Source organism: Piliocolobus tephrosceles, chromosome 5 (genome assembly GCF_002776525.5).
Source record: "Piliocolobus tephrosceles isolate RC106 chromosome 5, ASM277652v3, whole genome shotgun sequence".
NCBI lineage: Eukaryota > Metazoa > Chordata > Mammalia > Primates > Cercopithecidae > Piliocolobus > Piliocolobus tephrosceles.
In genome coordinates, this window is record NC_045438.1 from 126,581,021 (window position 1) to 126,598,005 (window position 16,985).

Here is a 16,985-nt window from a genome sequence, read left to right on the forward strand (position 1 = left end):
CATGTTGCCCAGACTGGTCTTAACTCCTTGGCTGAAACAATCCTCCTGCCTCATCCTCCCAAAGTGCTGGGATTACAGGCATGAGCCACCGCACCCAGTCTCCTTGTTAGTTTTAACAACTCATAGTATCCCATCCTGCAGTTATTCCATGATTTCCTTCAGTTAATCCCTTATGGTTAGGCATTTGGGTTGTTTTCAGTCTTTGGCTTTTCTAGCAATACCGCAGCATACACACTTGACTACATGTCATTTTCTATGAGTCTCTGCTTTAACCAACTACCTAGAAAGGGAATTCTGAGGGCAGTAGTTCAGCCTGGCCAAATTGACACATAAAAAGCATCACACCTTCCTCTACTCCTGGGTATGTATCCTAAAGAAATTCTCACAGATGTTCCTAAGGGGATGCATCTGAGAATGTTCATTGCAAGGTGTCATTGGGAGGTTGGTAAGGTAGTTAAGGTGATGGATGCGCTTACCACCTTGTGGGGTTATTGGGAGGGGCTTCTAAGGGACTTGGCACTGTGCCCAGCCCGGGGTTAGTGCCCAGTGCACGTTAGCCATCGTTGCTGTTCTTCCTTCCTGTTTGTGTAGCAGCATCTTAGTCCAGCTCATCGGCGCCAGGCTGGGTGTCCCTCCTACGGCCATCCCTCTGTGACCCGCCTCCACACAAGGCTGGAGGATGCTGGCAGAGTCCGGGCACTCTTAAGCAGGCATCCTAGATGTAACTCTGGACCACCTCAGCTGGTCTGGAGAAGGGGATTGGCTCCTTCACTCTCTAATAGTTTACCATGCACACACCATTGATGTTTGACAAATTTGTTTGCTGTGTTCCATAAACATTGAGTGAATCTGCTTTGGTCAAACACTGCTCGTGGCACAGTGGATAGAGAAGGAGAGATTTTAAAATACAGAGCTATTAAACACAATTCTGTTTCTGTGGAACTGGAAGTCTAGTATTGTTTGAAAAATGAAGTACCTGAGGTGACTGAGCTTGGTGGGGTCATGTTTCCAACAAACAGAAGTATACGTGTCTGGGCCTGTAAAACCTTTAGCTAGGATTTGGTCCTCACAACTCTCCCTGCGGCCCAGGTTCTGGGGCCGCATTTCTATCTTCTTGGTTCAGCTGCAGGGGTCCCCTAGCAGCAAAGGGAAGTTGTTTTGGCAAGAAATTGGGACTGTGAGATCATGGGGGCCAGTGACCAACAGGATATCTGCCTTGAACAGGTCCAGACAGGTTTGGGGGCTTTCCAGGGGAGCGTGAAGATTACCAGAGGAGGAGCAAACCCAGAAAGGGTTTGCTGTTTATCCCCTGAGGCCTCTCAGTAACCAGAAGCCAACCTTCATCATCCCTGCCACCATCCACATACAAAGCACCAGACAGTGGGAATCTTAGGTGAGGGGGAATTTCACTTCCAGCTTTATTCCATAACACTGAATTCTTAGAAGCACTTGTGAATTAAAACATACTGCTTTTCTTCATTGTGGCATGCTGTGATTTGGAACAAATTTGGAACCAGATCCTCCTGACAGACCTTCTCTACAGCTCCCATGGACTTGCCTCTCAAGGACATCTTCCCGATTGGCTTCCAGGCCACCTCCCTCACTCCTTCCTTTCCCCTCCCTCAGCAAGCCACCAAAAGAGAATTGCTGCCAAATTAGGTGTGAGCAAGACAACTATTAAAAGACTGGCACTGCGGTCTTTAGTGCACTGGCACTGGCAGGCAAGAGCCTGCATCTGGGTGCCATGAGAGTGAGGCTCCCCCTGGACCCTCAGAGGAGGAGGCCCACTCATCTGCCCGGGAAGGCCAAACTCCCATGGCACCATGAAGAACAGGGGAGACGTCGCCAGGCACAGCCAAGTGGCTGGGCTGAACCCCGAGGGCTGCAGGGCATAGAGGCTTCTCCCTGGCTGCCCTGGGTCAGTGCCTGCTGAGCACTCACTCACACTGTCAGGCGGGGGCATGGGCTGAGTCCTGGAGACAAGTGAGCAAGCGAACCAGGGCTCCCCCTGCCCTCCCTCAGAGCCCAAGCCTGCTGGGAGATGGGTGCCTGAGTGAGGCTCACCATCCCCCAGGGCTTCTAGAAGGAGGCCAGAACCGGATCCTCGGAGGCCTGGAGGAGGGAGCGACTCAGGAAGTCCCACTGGAAGGCCTCCAGCCCCAGTCACCAGAGGTCCCCTCGGGTTTGTTTGTTGGCTCCCAGAATTCCCCAAAAGATCTTAGAACTCTGAGCCAAAGGGACTGGAGTGGAGTGGAGATTGCTTGTCCGAGCCCCCTTATCTTAAAAGTGAAAAGCTTGGGACTGTGGCACTGCCCAGGATGTAGTTCAGTGTCGCCGCCAGTGTTTACAGAATGCTCCCGCGTGGCACCGACGTCATAACCTGGGATACCCTGGGCTTCCACAAGGGCTTTTTGTCTGAAACGCAGGCAGGAGACCCAGAGGGGACCCACGACAACCCAAACACAAGAACACTATTGCACGGTTATTTTACATACTGACTTTGTACATCACTGACATTTACTGTGTGAGCTGTTTTCCAGACGAAAGGGAAGTGGTTGTCCCCCAAGATAATCCCCCCATTTCTGGAGCCCAGCTGGTGACTCTTTGGTTTTTTTATACAGTCTGATGTCTTGGAAGGCCACACACCAAAGCCACACCAGCTGATCCGCTTGGGAGTATAGCTCACACACACACAGGCCTGGAGAGTCTGTGGGTCTAGTACCATCTCAATGTGCGTGGCCAGGATGTGGTGACAGCACCAGCCACCTCCCTCCCTATCGTCCCTTGCAGAGGAAGCTGGTCTGTGGTGCCCACCTGCCGGAGGCTGTTCTGGCCACTTGTCCCCATGACGCTAGGTGTGGAGCTTGAGTGATAGCAACAGAGCCTGCAGGTGCTTGACTTGTGTTTTCTTCTATTAATAATTCACTCTGCGGCTGTAGGTAGGGCCAAGGGGGTCAGATCTCCCTGCCAGCCCACTTCCCCTCTATCTTTATCCCCACTCTTGCCAGGGCCTCATCAGAGCAGCCGGAGGGAAATCTCCTCCCATTCTCCCAGCCCTGCCCTGCCCTGCCCAGGACAGCTGCAGGGCCGGGGATCCTTTGTTTGGCTGAAGTCCCAGGTGCTGATTCAGAAGGCCCCACGCCCCAAGTCCTCGGGGGCAGGAGTGGAGGATCCTTCCTGTGGGCCCTGGGCCCACACCCCTTCAGCCGAGTGCCCTGCAGAGACCTTCCCGGAGTCCCCCACAGCAAGGGTGTGCCCTCTGCATCTCCTGGGCCCTGGCCGGAGTGACCTTATCCTTATGTGAGGCCCAAGCCGCATATTGTGGCTCCCACTCTGCGAGAGCTGGGGTAACCAGTTGTTCTTCTCTGCCTTCCCCTTGTGACATTCCTTGGGGTCCTTTGGAAGCCTCCTCCTCCCCAGATTGCAATCTTAAAGACACAGGTTTGTCCCATAGTGGCCCTGCCATAGAGGGTTCTCAGTGTGAGTTGGTATAAAAGACTGTAAAGGATGACAGAGCACAGATGCTGGTCTGAGCCATGAAGGCCTCAGTTCATGTGACTTTAAACCTCATGAAGCCAGAGGCACTCCTGACCTCTCATCTCTCCTGGCACATAGCAGGTCTTCAATCTGATTGATGATTAATTCTGAAATTCTCTTAGCAGCTCCTCCTTAGGGGACACATGTGATCATGAAAGCATTTAGGTCACTCAGGGAATCACGTGTGGATTGTTTTGGTGCTCCTCTGTCCCATCTTCTTTCTGCAGACCTTTCAGCTGGATCATCTGTCAACCTCACCACCATCAGGTGATGGGGGATGGTGTCAACTGTGCGTTGGGAGGAAGCTTCCTGGGGAGCCAGGCAAACTGGAGTGGTCCTCGTCCCTGGCATGCCCCGCTCAGAGCCTACTGCACCTCTCCCTTTAGGCTGAAAGGTGCAGTAAGTGTGGGTTGTAAGTTTGCTAAGGATGTCTGCATTTGTATCTGCTACTTTCTCCTTGGAACCATAGACTGTAGCTGACTTTACCAGTGCTGATGTTAGAGTTGTTAATCCCAGGTAACTGTGTTGGAGCTTGTCCCATTCTAGTCTCCCAGAGCAGTTTGTCATACAGGAAGTGCTCAGCCATGTCAGTTACATCAATTTAACATCTCCTCCCCTCCCCAGCTTCTGTGTGTCATAAAAGGAGAGGTGGAGACCACATTGGCCTCTACACTGCGTGCATTTGCCCCCTAAACAGTTGTCAGATCTATACAGTGAATACCAGCTGGATCCAGAACCCTGAATTCGTCTCTACAAGTGAGGTTAAGACGAGGGAGAGATTGTGTGGATTTTATTCAGGCTCTCTCTCTAGAAAAACTTTGCTTCAATTATCTGGATATAGAGAAAGCCAGGGCTGAAGTCCAGAGAGGGCAAATGACTTGCCCAGGGTCACATGGAGTCAGTAGAGCAAAGCCCAGGGCTCCTATCTTCTATTGCAGTGTTCTTCTTCTTCTTCTTTTTCCTTCTTTCTTCTTCTTCTTTTTATTTGTTTTTTTTTATTTTTATTTATTCGTTTTTGAGACAGAGTCTCTCTCTGTCTGCAATCTCGGGAAAGCTCCGCCTCCCAGGTTTAGGCAATTCTCCTGCCTCAGCCTCCCAAGTAGCTGGGACTACAGGCGCCCAGCACCACACCTGGCTAATTTTGGGTTTGTTTGTTTGTTTGTTTGTTTTTGTATTTTTAGTAGAGACGGGGTTTCACCATGTTAGCCAGGATGGTCTCGATCTTCTGACCTCGTGATCCGCCCGCCTTGGCCTCCCAAAGTGCTGGGATTGCAGGCATGAGCCACCACACCATGCCATTTTTTTTTTTTTTTGAGATAGGGCTCGCGTGCAGTGGTACAGTCACCACTCACTGCAGCCTCAACTTCCCAGGCTCAGGTGATTCTCCCACCTCAGCCTCCCAAGTAGCTGGGACTGCAGGTGCACGCCACTACACCTGGCTAATTGTTTGTAGAAATGGGGTCTCACTATGTTGCCTAGACTTATCTTAAATTCCTGGGTTCAAGTGATCTGTGGGCCTCAGCCTCCCACAGTGCTGAGATGACAGGTATGAGCCACTGCTCCCAGCTTTTTCCAGTGCTTTTCTAACTATACCATATTCACAGAGCCAATGCCCATGTTCCTAATCTCCCTACAATCCTAGCCATGTCAGGACTGCTGCAGGACAAACCTGTATCTTTAAGCTCACAATCTGAAGGAGGAGGCTTCAAAAAGACCCCAAAGAATGTCACAAGCAGAAGGCAGAAAAAGACAACTGGCAACCCCAGGCCTCACAGGGTGGGAGCCACAATATGGGGCTCAAGCCACACAGGAGGGTGAGGTCATCCCAGCCAGGGCCCTGGAGGTGGAGCAGGCAGACCCCTGCTGTTGGATACTTAGGGAAGGTAGTATGAGACAAATGTGTCCAGGAATACAACAACAAGGCCCACTCAGACCATGGCTGCCTCCTCCAGGAAGTTACCCTAGACTCCTGCATCCCCCACTTCTCTCCCCATGTCCTTAGTTTCCATACCACTCCATGGCAGCTAGGGAGAGAAAGAAGTGGCATATGGTAATCACAGGGGAGAGACGATGTCCAAGTCCCTGGTAAAGAACTACAGCCAGCCCAGAAGAAAGATGGCAGTGACAGTGACAACCAAAAAGTGAAATGGCTCCAATCTCTATTTCCTAATGAGGAGCCACCTGCAGGAAGCACAATCCAAACCCTCCATTCTGCAGGTTCCTGGGCTATGCGTCCGACTTCTTACTGATCCCCAGGGCTTGGAGGGAGCAATTGATGCTACAGGGTGAGATCTGAGGGTGGAGAAATGAATGTTTCTTGCTGCCCAAAGAGAGCCTTGAAAATCCTCCCACAGCCCAGAGTCAGCAGGAAAGCCAGGGCTGTGAGGGAGTAAGAGCGAACCATTCACTGCACAGAGGAAGATTTAGGTGCTAACCACCGTCTTTGGCAGCACATGTCCACGATAATCGGGTAACTGGATTATAAAATACCCACTGGAATTATTTAGAAGACTAATCAGAAAGCATTTAGAACAACAACGGTGCTGGCCGGGCGCGGTGGCTCAAGCCTGTAATCCCAGCACTTTGGGAGGCCGAGACGGGCGGATCACGAGGTCAGGAGATCGAGACCATCCTGGCTAACACTGTGAAACCCCGTCTCTACTAAAAAATACAAAAAACTAGCCGGGCGAGGTGGCGGGCGCCTGTAGTCCCAGCTACTCGGGAGGCTGAGGCAGGAGAATGGCGTAAACCCGGGAGGCGGAGCTTGCAGTGAGCTGAGATCCGGCCACAGCACTCCAGCCTGGGCAGCAGAGCGAGACTCCGTCTCAAAAAAAAAAAGAACAACAACGGTGCTAAAAAGAAGACGGCATACTGCGGCCCACATCCTGGAGAGCCACCCTTGGTTCCTGCCTGCTTGGGGGAGCTGGGAGTGAGCTGGAGTAAGAGGAGCCCCAGGGGAGTCAAGTGAAGCTTCCTTGACAGAGCCCAGAGGAAGGCTGGACTAAAACACAAGCCAAAGCATTTGGAGAATTGTGTATACAGTCTCTAACTGATGGCCCAGGGTCAGAAAAAGGAAAATCTTTTTGGTTTTTCTTCCTCAAACAAGCAATGGTGGTCTGGCCGGAGCAGGGTGTTACCCCTTCTGAATTGTAAGCAAACAAGTTCTGCAGAGACCTTGGCCAAAGTCAACTTCCTCTCCTGATGTATCTCTCTGTCTGTCTCTCTGGTTCAAAGGGTGGCCCTTAGGACAGATATCCTCCTTGCAGACTGCGGCCTTGTCTCCTGGTGCCCCAGGCCAGGGGGTGGGGTGTGGAGAGACTTTGATGCTCTAGAACAGGGGTCAAGCAAACCATGGGTCAGGCCAGATCCAGCCCACACCTATTCTTGTACTGCCTGTGAGTGAAGAAGGATTTTTACATTTTTAATTGGTTGAAGAAAAATCAAAAGAAGAACAGCATTTGGCATGTGAAAATTATATAAAATTCAAGTTTCAGTGTCCATAAATAAAGTTGTATTGGAACACAGCCACGCCCATTCATTTATATATGGTCTGTGGCCGCTTTCACGCTACCGTGGCAGCGTTGTGACAGAAACCGTATGTATGGGCCCCAAAGCTGAAAATATTTACTAGTTGGCCCTGTATAGAAAAAGTGTGCTGGGAGGTCTCTGTAGAGTCTTGTTATTTTCTACAGCACTCCATAAATTTGGTGCTTTAGGGCACTATGCCCTCAACAGAAACTAGTAAATTCTGTCCCTCAGTCCATGTCAGAGGCATGGGACCTGCAGAGGGGAACAAGCCACTCTGGGTTCTCTTTGCCTGGCGCAGTGTTGCAGTTCAGTGAGCGTTTGTTGAGCATCTGCTATGTCCCAGTCCCTGAGGACACCACATGGGCAGGCTGCTGCCCCTGCGTCACAGTAACTGGACAGCCAGTCTGGAGACAGGCACGGAAGTGGGTCGCCTGACTGCGACCTGGTCAGTGCAGAGGAAAGGCGGTCACAGGCTCTGTGGGAGCGTAGAGTGGCACCTTAGGTTCTGAGTGGGCATTTATTTGTTGAGCCCACCCTGGAGTCCTGCTCTAAGGAAGAAACTGACTGAAGAAATGGGAAAGTAGCAGTTCTGTTAATTAGTTCATGAATGAAAAAGCTCCTGGTACAAATTACCCAGTAGGAATTGTTACACATAATGAGCAAAACAGTTACCTTGTTAGAAAAATAATGGAGACTTGAATCCTGAGTTGGTATTATAAGAATTCTGGGAGATTGACTAATCCACCAAGAACAACAGTTTCCAGGTTTTAAATGATATGTTTAAAATAGCCTTTTGGCAAGATGCTAAACCACGGCCTAGCACGCTACCATCTGTATAAGAGGGGCTGTGCACCAGTGTTCTTATATGAGCATAAAGTGTCTCTAGGAGGATATATAAGAACCTAATTCACTGTCCCAGAAGGGGTGCTGGGTGGCTAGTGATGGGGGTGGAGAGTGGAGGGAGACTTTTCACATATGCTCTTATTTTTACCATTTGCATGATTTTCACTTTATTTACAAGCATTTATTTGGGATAATTTTTGCTGTTTTGCATATCCATTTTAACCTTTTGAATTTTGAACCATGTGAATCTAGTACCTATTCAAAAAATATTACATTTAATGTAGAATAAATAGCACATGGTTTTGCCATTATCTCCCTATGGTGTTTTAGGAAAAATCATTTTCTCTCTTTTTTTTGTTTTATTTATGTATTTTTATTTGTTTGTTTGTTTGTTTTTTTTTTTTTTTTTTTTTTTTTTTTTTGAGACAGGGTCTCACTAGCTTGTACAATGGCTTGATCTCAGCTTACTGCAACCTTCACCTCCAGGGTTCAAGCGATTCTTGTGCCTTAGCCTCCCAAGTAGCTGGGACTACAGGCATGCACCACCACGCCTGGCTAATTTTTGTATTTTTTTTTTAGTATAGACAGGGTTTTGCCATGTTGGCCAGGCTGGTATTGAACTCCTGGCCTCAAGTAATCCGCCTACCTTGGCCTCCCAAAGTGCTAGGATTACAGGCTTGAGCCCAGCCATTTTCCCCTTCTTTCATTGAACAAATGAGGCTTGATTGCCTACCATCAGCAAGGCACTGCTCTGGGCCCAGAAATTACATCTCTGGGCCTCTGTTTCCTCATCTGTAAAGTGGAGAGACCATATCATCTCTGGGGCAGTGGTCTTCAACTTGAGCGTGCATCGGACTCAACAAGAGGGCTCATTAAAACACAGACTGCTGAGCCCCAGTCTGTTTCTGATTTAGTGGGTCTGGATGGGGCCTAAGAATTAGTATTTATTATTTCCCAGGTGATGATGGGGCTGCTAGCCCAAGAACCACACTTTGGGAACCCACCTAGGGTTCCATCTAGGGTTCTGTGCTTGTAAACAAACTACATTCCAGTTCTGGAAATGTCAACAAATAAAAAATAGCCTCCTGCAACTGAGAATGGGAAGTCATCCCTTTCCCTAGCAGTTTGGGAAGACTTAACAAAGCAAACATGTCAACAGAAGTTCAATTATCTAGCATCCATTCTACCCACAGGGCCATAGGAGAGAGACATGAAATCAATAGCGCTCAAAGTCGGGTGAGTTTCAACAAGTAATTCTTTCTGGGTGTGGTGACTTTGTGTAAGCCTTTTAAGGAAGGTTGAGTGGAGAGGTTTAAGCCTGGTAGAGCATTCTGAAATAGCCAGGCCTAATGCCCAAAGGATAATACTGTCGGATGGCACTTTAAGGCCCACTACAACTTACCCCTTTCTTACAAATTTAGCCTGATCATTGGTGAGTTCTGGACAAGGACATGATGTCCCAGCGTGAACTCCTGAACCTGACTCCATGCCTTTGTTCATGCTGTTCCCTGTCCAGAATACCCTTCCTGGTCCTCTCCACCTCTGTAAGCCCTATTTGTCTATCAGGACCAAGGTGCAATCTGACTATTCTTCATGAGAACTTAAGAACTTCTTGATCTATACTGAGTATCTTTTTCTGCCTGTCTCAGCTCACTGGGATATTTGATCATTGTTTTCTAATTTTTTCTCATTTGTTGATCTATTTATTCAATAAATGCTGCCCTTCCTTCAGCAAATCCTTATTGGAGTCCTGCAATGTGCTGGGCATTATGGTAGGTTTGAGGAAGAGACTCCTAGGTAAAAACAGACCTGGTTCCTGCTCTAATAGAGAAAGATCCATTAATGAAATGATTGCACTGGTGGAAGTACAATTACAAGCGGAGGACAGTAGTCTAAAGGAAAGGAATATGGTTTTATGTGAACATATAAGAAGGGAATCTGATGTAGACTTGGGGATTGGAGTCAGAATCAACTTTCTGAGAATGTGCAATTTGAGCTGAGATCTGAAGGATACTGTGTTGGGGAGGAGGGGAAGAGCTCTCCAAATGGTGAGGGGGCATCATGTACAAAGGCCCTGCAGTGGAAGAGAGCATGGCAGGTTCAAGGAAAGAGCTCCTTGAAAACAGCATCCAGTTTGGGAGAGATGATGTTGAACTGCCTTTGAATGTGGACGTGGTGACGTAGAGTAGGCAGCTGATCAGGATCTCAGACCATCTGAGCTGGGGGCAGTCATGATATTGCTTAAAATCAATAAGGGGTCAGAAAGGATGGGTGGTGGATGAGGCTGTCAAAGGAGAGAATATGTATGAGGAAAGGAGTGGGTGTCTCAGACTGGGTCCTAAGCCCCAGAGGGCCAGAGTATATCAAGGAAAGAGAGTGGCTTCCCACCGGCAAGACAGGGAATGTTTCTCTTATTCCTCGCTCCCTGCTCACTGTCTTCTGAGTTCTGATCTTAGTTATGCCTCACCTGGATGCAACGAGAGTCTGCTAATTCAGTGCTTCTCCAGTTTTAATGTGCACATGACTCACTTGGGTATGGGGATCATCTTAATAAAATACAGATTCTGACTCAGTAGATCTCAACTGGAGCCTGAGATTCTGCATTTCTAACCAGCTCCCAGGTGACCTGGAACACCGTTTGAGCAGCGAGGTTCATTAGTCTCCTTGCCTCTGAAGCTCAGCATCCTCATGCCCAGCATCCTTTCACTGCTGCAGCCACCCTTGGCCAGCCTCTCCTTCCACCCACGGCTGGCATTCCTCCACCCTTCCCTCCACCAAATGCAACCCTTCATCTGAAGTTTTCCGTCTCTTTCTCTCGTAATTCAGAAAGGGACAGACCAACTCAGCTCACTCACAGGTAGAGGGGGACGACTGCAGTGGTCTTCAAACTTTTCTGTTTAAAATCCTCCCTAAAAGAATCTTTTAAAACTCTTTGCCCCTTCATACAGTTTTAAGTTTACACCCACATTTTTTTATCATACATTTGCTGAAGATACAATTTCCAGTATGTTGTAAACATTGATATTTTTAAGCAAAACTATTACATCACTGTTTTAAATTTATCCAGTGGAATCTAAACACCATAGCAATTTAATACCTCCCATCATCCATTTTAAAAATGCATGAACACCCTCTTTAATAGTCAGTGTTCTTTTTTTTCTGGAAATTGTATTTTCATTTCACTTGCTCTGTGGAATTTTATCCTAATGTGATATGTGTAATATATTTTTATGCTTGGAACTTTTTCACTTGTTTCCCTACCATATTTTTCTGTAACAATTTTATAGAAAGTTGAAACTCTTAGGCCGGGCGCGGTGGCTCAAGCCTGTAATCCCAGCACTTTTGGGAGGCCGAGATGGGCGGATCACGAGGTCAGGAGATCGAGACCATCCTGGCTAACACGGTGAAACCCCGTCTCTACTAAAAAATACAAAAAACTAGCCGGGCGAGGTGGCGGGCGCCTGTAGTCCCAGCTACTCAGGAGGCTGAGGCAGGAGAATGGTGTAAACCCGGGAGGCAGAGCTTGCAGTGAGCTGAGATCTGGCCACTGCACTCCAGCCTGGGCCACAGAGCGAGACTCCGTCTCAAAAAAAAAAAAAAAAAAAAAAGAAAGTTGAAACTCTTTTAATTTCCTAAAATCAAAAGATCTAACATTTTAATATTCTTCTGGTTTGAGTTATCACAATTATTAATAGTACACAGTTAAAACAAAATTAAATGTGTTACTAATTTGGATAAATAGTAAATATAAATAGTTAAATTATATTGAAAATGCATCTCTAAATGAAATAGTGGTACTGTGTAACTTTGTTGGGGGGGTGACTTTTTAAAATAAACCTTTTTAAATTGACATACAGCATATACACCTTTATGTATATGACCAGGTCATAGTGTATAACTTGAATTACAGCAGAGTGAGAATGACCATGCAGTTCCCACCCAGGTCTAGAAATAAAACATTGCTGGTGCTGAGCTATATTTTCAATTTCATTATCCATGGAAGAATATTAGTTATTGCTAGCATGAGACAAGGATCAGCATTTATTATGTTTCCATTTTTCATTCTTCCTGATGCAGTACATGAGAAGTTTGCCCTTCTTTTTGTAAAGGAGGGTGATTAGGAAAGAGAAGGCCTAAAAGGACAGCTTGTACCTCTGCCACCCATGAGTTCTAGAAAGATTTTCTGTAGAAGTTGAGGGTCTAGGAATTGAATCTTTTTTTTTTTTTTTTTTTTGAGATGGAGTTTTGCTCTTGTCACCGAGGCTAGAGTTCAGTGGCACAATCTCGGCTCACTGCAACCTCTGACTCCCGGGTTCAAGCGAATCTCCTGCCTCAGCCTCCCAAGTAGCTGGGATTACAAGTGCCTGCCACCACGCCCAGATAATTTTTGTATTTTTGGTAGAGACAGGCGGATCATGAGGTCGGGAGATCAAGACCATCCTGGCCAACATGGTGAAACCCCGTCTCTACTAAAAATACAAAAATTAGTTGGGTGTGGTGGCAGGCACCTGTAGTCCCAGTAACTCGGGAGGCTGAGGAAGGAGAATCGCTTGAACTCTGGAGGTGGAGGTTGCAGTGAGCCAAGATCGCACCATTGCCCTCCAGCCTGGGCAACAGAGCGAGACTCCATCTCAAAAAAAAAAAAAGAGAGATGAGGTCTTGCTTACTATGTTGCCCAGGCTAGTCTTGAACTCCTTAGCTCAAGCAATCCTCACCTCAGTCTCCTGATAGGTGGGGGTACAGGTGCATGCCATCACACCCTGCTTCTCTTATTTTTACATTTTCATTACATGTATCTTTTTCCCCTTTGTAATTATTCATGCAACTCATCACCTTTTCTAACTACATGCTTGAGAGCAGGCCTATGTCTTAGTCATTTCTCAGCATTGTGCCTTAACAGTTAATAGGTGTCTAATAAATATGTGTTGAACAGATAACTTGATTAATGCATATCTTAAACCTCTTTATATTTCCCACAGGTCCTAGAATAGTGTTGGGCTTTCAATAGCAGGGTCTCAGAAGAATGGATGAATTAATCTATGAACAAAACAATGAATTAACAAATCAATGAACTACTGAGCCATTGAACAATGGCTCGAAAGTAAGAGTTTGCATCTCATGTGAGAATTAAGATCTGCGGACTCAGTGAAAAGGGTGTGGAGTGCAGTGCATGACACTGGCTATTTCTAATTGAGTCTCCTGTTTCATATATATATATATATATATATATATATATATGAATACATATATATATGTATGTATATATTTTAGAGATAGGGTTTCACTCTGTCATCTAAGCTACAGTGCAGTGGTGCAGTCGTAACTCAGTGCAGCCTTAAACTTCTGGTCCCAAGTGATCCTCCTTCCTCAGCCTCCTGAGCAGCTGGGACTACAGGCTCATGCCACCACACCCAGCTAATTTAAAAACATTTTTGAGACGGGATCTCCCTATGTTGCCCAGGCTGGTCTCAAATGAACCTCATGTCTCAGCCTCCCAGGTAGCTGAGATTATATATTTATTTTTATCACTGGTCATGGTAGATATCAATTGCTCATCAGAAAACATCCAAATAAATCCTTTCCTGTCTTTTGCCTCTTGCCTTGCAGGTGTGAGCGCCGTCTCCTCACCGCAGTGCTGTGTGGTCCGTACCTCAGCCAGGGAGAGGATGTGAAATCCCCTGCCCTGCACATGAGTGGTACAGGCCAACAGGAACACCTGGCTCCAGCCACGTTCACAGACATGTCAGCCGTGGAGTAGTGCCGACACTTTCTCTCAGCTTCTCAGGGTTTCAGTCCTTTTGGGTTTGTTTTATTTACCTTTTTTATGGTTTTGTGGCTGGACGTTCACAACCAAGGCAGACAGCATGGGTGACCAGCAACTGTACAAGACCAACCATGTGGCCCACGGTAGTGAGAACCTTTTCTACCAACAGCCACCACTTGGCGTCCACAGCGGGCTGAACCACAACTATGGGAATGCAGTAACAGGGGGCGGAATGGATGCCCCTCAGGCTTCGCCCATCTCCCCCCACTTCCCTCAAGAAACGCGGGATGGTCTGGGCTTGCCTGTTGGCTCCAAAAACCTTGGCCAAATGGATACCTCGAGGCAGGGAGGGTGGGGTAGTCATGCAGGGCCTGGAAACCATGTCCAGCTACGTGGAAACCTGGCCAACTCAAACATGATGTGGGGGGCACCGGCCCAGGCTGAGCCCACTGATGGCTACCAATATACCTACTCCCAGGCCAGCGAGATCCGGACCCAGAAGCTTACCAGCGGTGTCTTACACAAGCTGGACTCTTTCACCCAGGTGTTTGCCAACCAAAACCTGCGAATTCAGGTCAACAATATGGCCCAGGTGCTGCACACTCAGTCAGCAGTGATGGATGGAGCCCCTGACAGTGCCCTCCGCCAGCTGCTGTCTCAGAAGCCCATGGAGCCCCCAGCACCGGCTATCCCCTCCCGCTACCAGCAGGTGTCCCAGCAGCCTCACCCTGGTTTCACTGGTGGTCTGTCCAAACCAGCCCTTCCGGTCGGGCAGCACCCTACCCAAGGGCACCTGTATTATGACTACCAGCAGCCACTGGCTCAGGTGCCAGTGCAGGGAGGACAGCCACTGCAGGCCCCACAGGTGCTGTCACAGCACATGCAACAGATGCAGCAGCACCAGTATTACCCACCGCAGCAACAGCAGCAAGCTGGGCAACAGCGTATCTCCATGCAAGAAATACAGACGCAGCCGCAACAAATTCGCCCATCACAACCACAGCCGCCACCGCAGCAGCAGCAGCTACAGCTGCAGCAGCGGCAGGGTTCAATGCAGATACCTCAGTATTATCAGCCCCAACCCATGATGCAGCACTTGCAAGAGCAGCAGCAGCAACAGATGCACCTGCAGCCCCCTTCTTATCACAGGGACCCTCACCAATATACCCCAGAGCAGGCACACACTGTCCAGCTGATTCCTCTGGGCTCCATGTCCCAGTACTACTACCAGGAGCCCCAGCAGCCCTACAGCCACCCCCTCTACCAGCAGAGCCACCTGCCCCAGCACCAGCAGCGTGAGGACAGTCAACTGAAGACCTACTCTAGCGACAGACAGGCCCAGGCCATGCTAAGCTCCCATGGGGACCTGGGGCCTCCTGACGCAGGAATGGGAGACCCAGCGAGCTCGGATCTGACCCGGGTCAGCAGCACCCTCCCCCATCGTCCCCTCCTATCCCCCAGTGGGATCCACCTCAACAACATGGGGCCTCAGCATCAGCAGCTGTCTCCTAGTGCCATGTGGCCCCAGGTATTCTCCCACTGGAAGTTTCTCTCTATACCCAGTGTGCTACAGGGTCAGCCAGGGCTGAGTCTGCAGTGCTCAATCCTCTCTCCAAGCCTCCTCAATGCTTTTGTTCTTTATTCATTCCCCAAACATTAACCTACATATGTCGCACACTGTCTGTGCCAAGCACTTGGAATACAAAATCAATCTCTGTTAAGTCCTTTGGCCATGGAGCTTATAATCTACTAAGGAGATGGCCAGAGTACCATATCGTGCCCTAAATGATTCACGTAATGGTCAAGACCTTGAGTAGGGTGCCAGGGGACCACACGGTGGTGTCTCAGTTCCCTTGGATCTGTGTGCTCAGGATATGCTCTGTGACATTGGCCCCCCTTTGGAAGGGAGACCACGTTATGACAGCATTTCTCAAAGTATATTGCTCAGAACAGTCGTCCTACAGTGTTTAATGGATATTGCTGGGGAAACAGTGGGTTCTCTGGATAAACTAGGTTTTTTTTTTGTTTTTTTGTTTTTTTGTTTTTTTTTTTGAGACGGAGTCTCGCCCTGTCACCCAGGTTGGAGTGCAATTGCACAATCTTGGCTCACTGCAACCTCCGCCTCCTGGGTTCAAGCGATTCTCCTGCCTCAGCCTCCCAAGTAGCTGGAATTCCAGGTGCACACCACCACACCTGGTAAGTTTTTGTATTTTTAGTAGAGACAGGGTTTCACCATGTTGGTCAGGCTGGTCTCGAACTCCTGACCTCATGATGCTCCTGCCTCACCCTCCCAAAGTGCTGGGATTACAGGCGTGAGCCACTGTGCCCGGCCCATTTTTAGAGACAGGGTCTTCCTCTGTCACCCAGGCTGGAGTGCAGTGATGCAATCATAGCTCACTGCAGCCTTGAACTCCTGGGCTCAAATGATCCTCCCACTTCACCCTCGCACATAGCTAGGACTACAGGTGCATGCCACCATGCCTGGGTACTTTCTTTGGTTTGGTTTGGTTTTGTAGAGACAGGTCTCCCTATGTTGCCCAGGCTGCTCTTGAACTCCTGGCCTCAGATGATCCTCCTGCTATAGCCTCCCAAAGTGAAACAGGTTGCTGTACTGCAGGACTTTTTGTGGCCTTTAATATGGTAATGAATTATAAGTCTCCCACACACCATGTGTGATTGCGGAGATGAAAACCTTAGCTGCCCACATGATCCAGGCTGGGAAAGTAAATAAGCAAAACTGTCTGGTATGAGACATTAGGGAGTGGTGGTGACTGGGGACTAGAGAGCAGATGCCCCATCCCATAGCATTCTCATTAAGGATTTTTAAAAAACAGTCTAGCCAAACAAACATGTCTGCAAGCCAGTTCAGCCTATGCACCATGATTAACCCTTGATTAGTTCCCAAAAGTATTTGACCAGAAAACAACCTACTATGTGCTGGGCACTTTTCATGCCTTGGCTTATTCCAAGTGCTGCAGTCAGATGACAGCCGTGTCTGAGGAGAAGGCGACCCCAAATGGCAACTGGTTGGGTAGAGAGAAGGTTCTGATGGAGGTTGAAGGCCAGAGATGAACTTCCCCTTGAGTTTGCTTTGTCTGGGGCTCAGATACAGTGGTAACTGAGAGCCTTTGTAAATATAGGAATGAGATGATTTAGATGGTCTGGCTAAGGCTTTTTAAGAAGAATTCCAGGGCCAGGTATGGTGGCTCACACCTATTATCCAAGCACTTTGGAAGGCGAAGACAGGAGGATCTCTTGAGCCCAGGAGTTCAAGACCAGCCTAAGCAACAGAGCAAGACCTTGCCTCTACAAA

At 48.3% G+C, this 16,985-nt stretch overlaps 1 protein-coding gene across 11 annotated transcripts in view; it reads left to right on the forward strand.

The window, feature by feature from the left end:
- The window catches only part of TRERF1 (transcriptional regulating factor 1), a 230,972-nt gene that overhangs the window by 172,413 nt on the left and 41,574 nt on the right, over nt 1–16,985 (forward strand). For all 11 annotated transcript variants that reach the window (XM_023212813.3, XM_023212808.1, XM_023212815.1 and 8 more), the window contains one exon: nt 13,516–15,200. In XM_023212813.3, coding sequence (XP_023068581.1) covers nt 13,773–15,200 — 1,428 coding nt within the window. In that variant the 5' untranslated portion in view covers nt 13,516–13,772. The remainder of the gene's footprint in view (nt 1–13,515; nt 15,201–16,985) is intronic.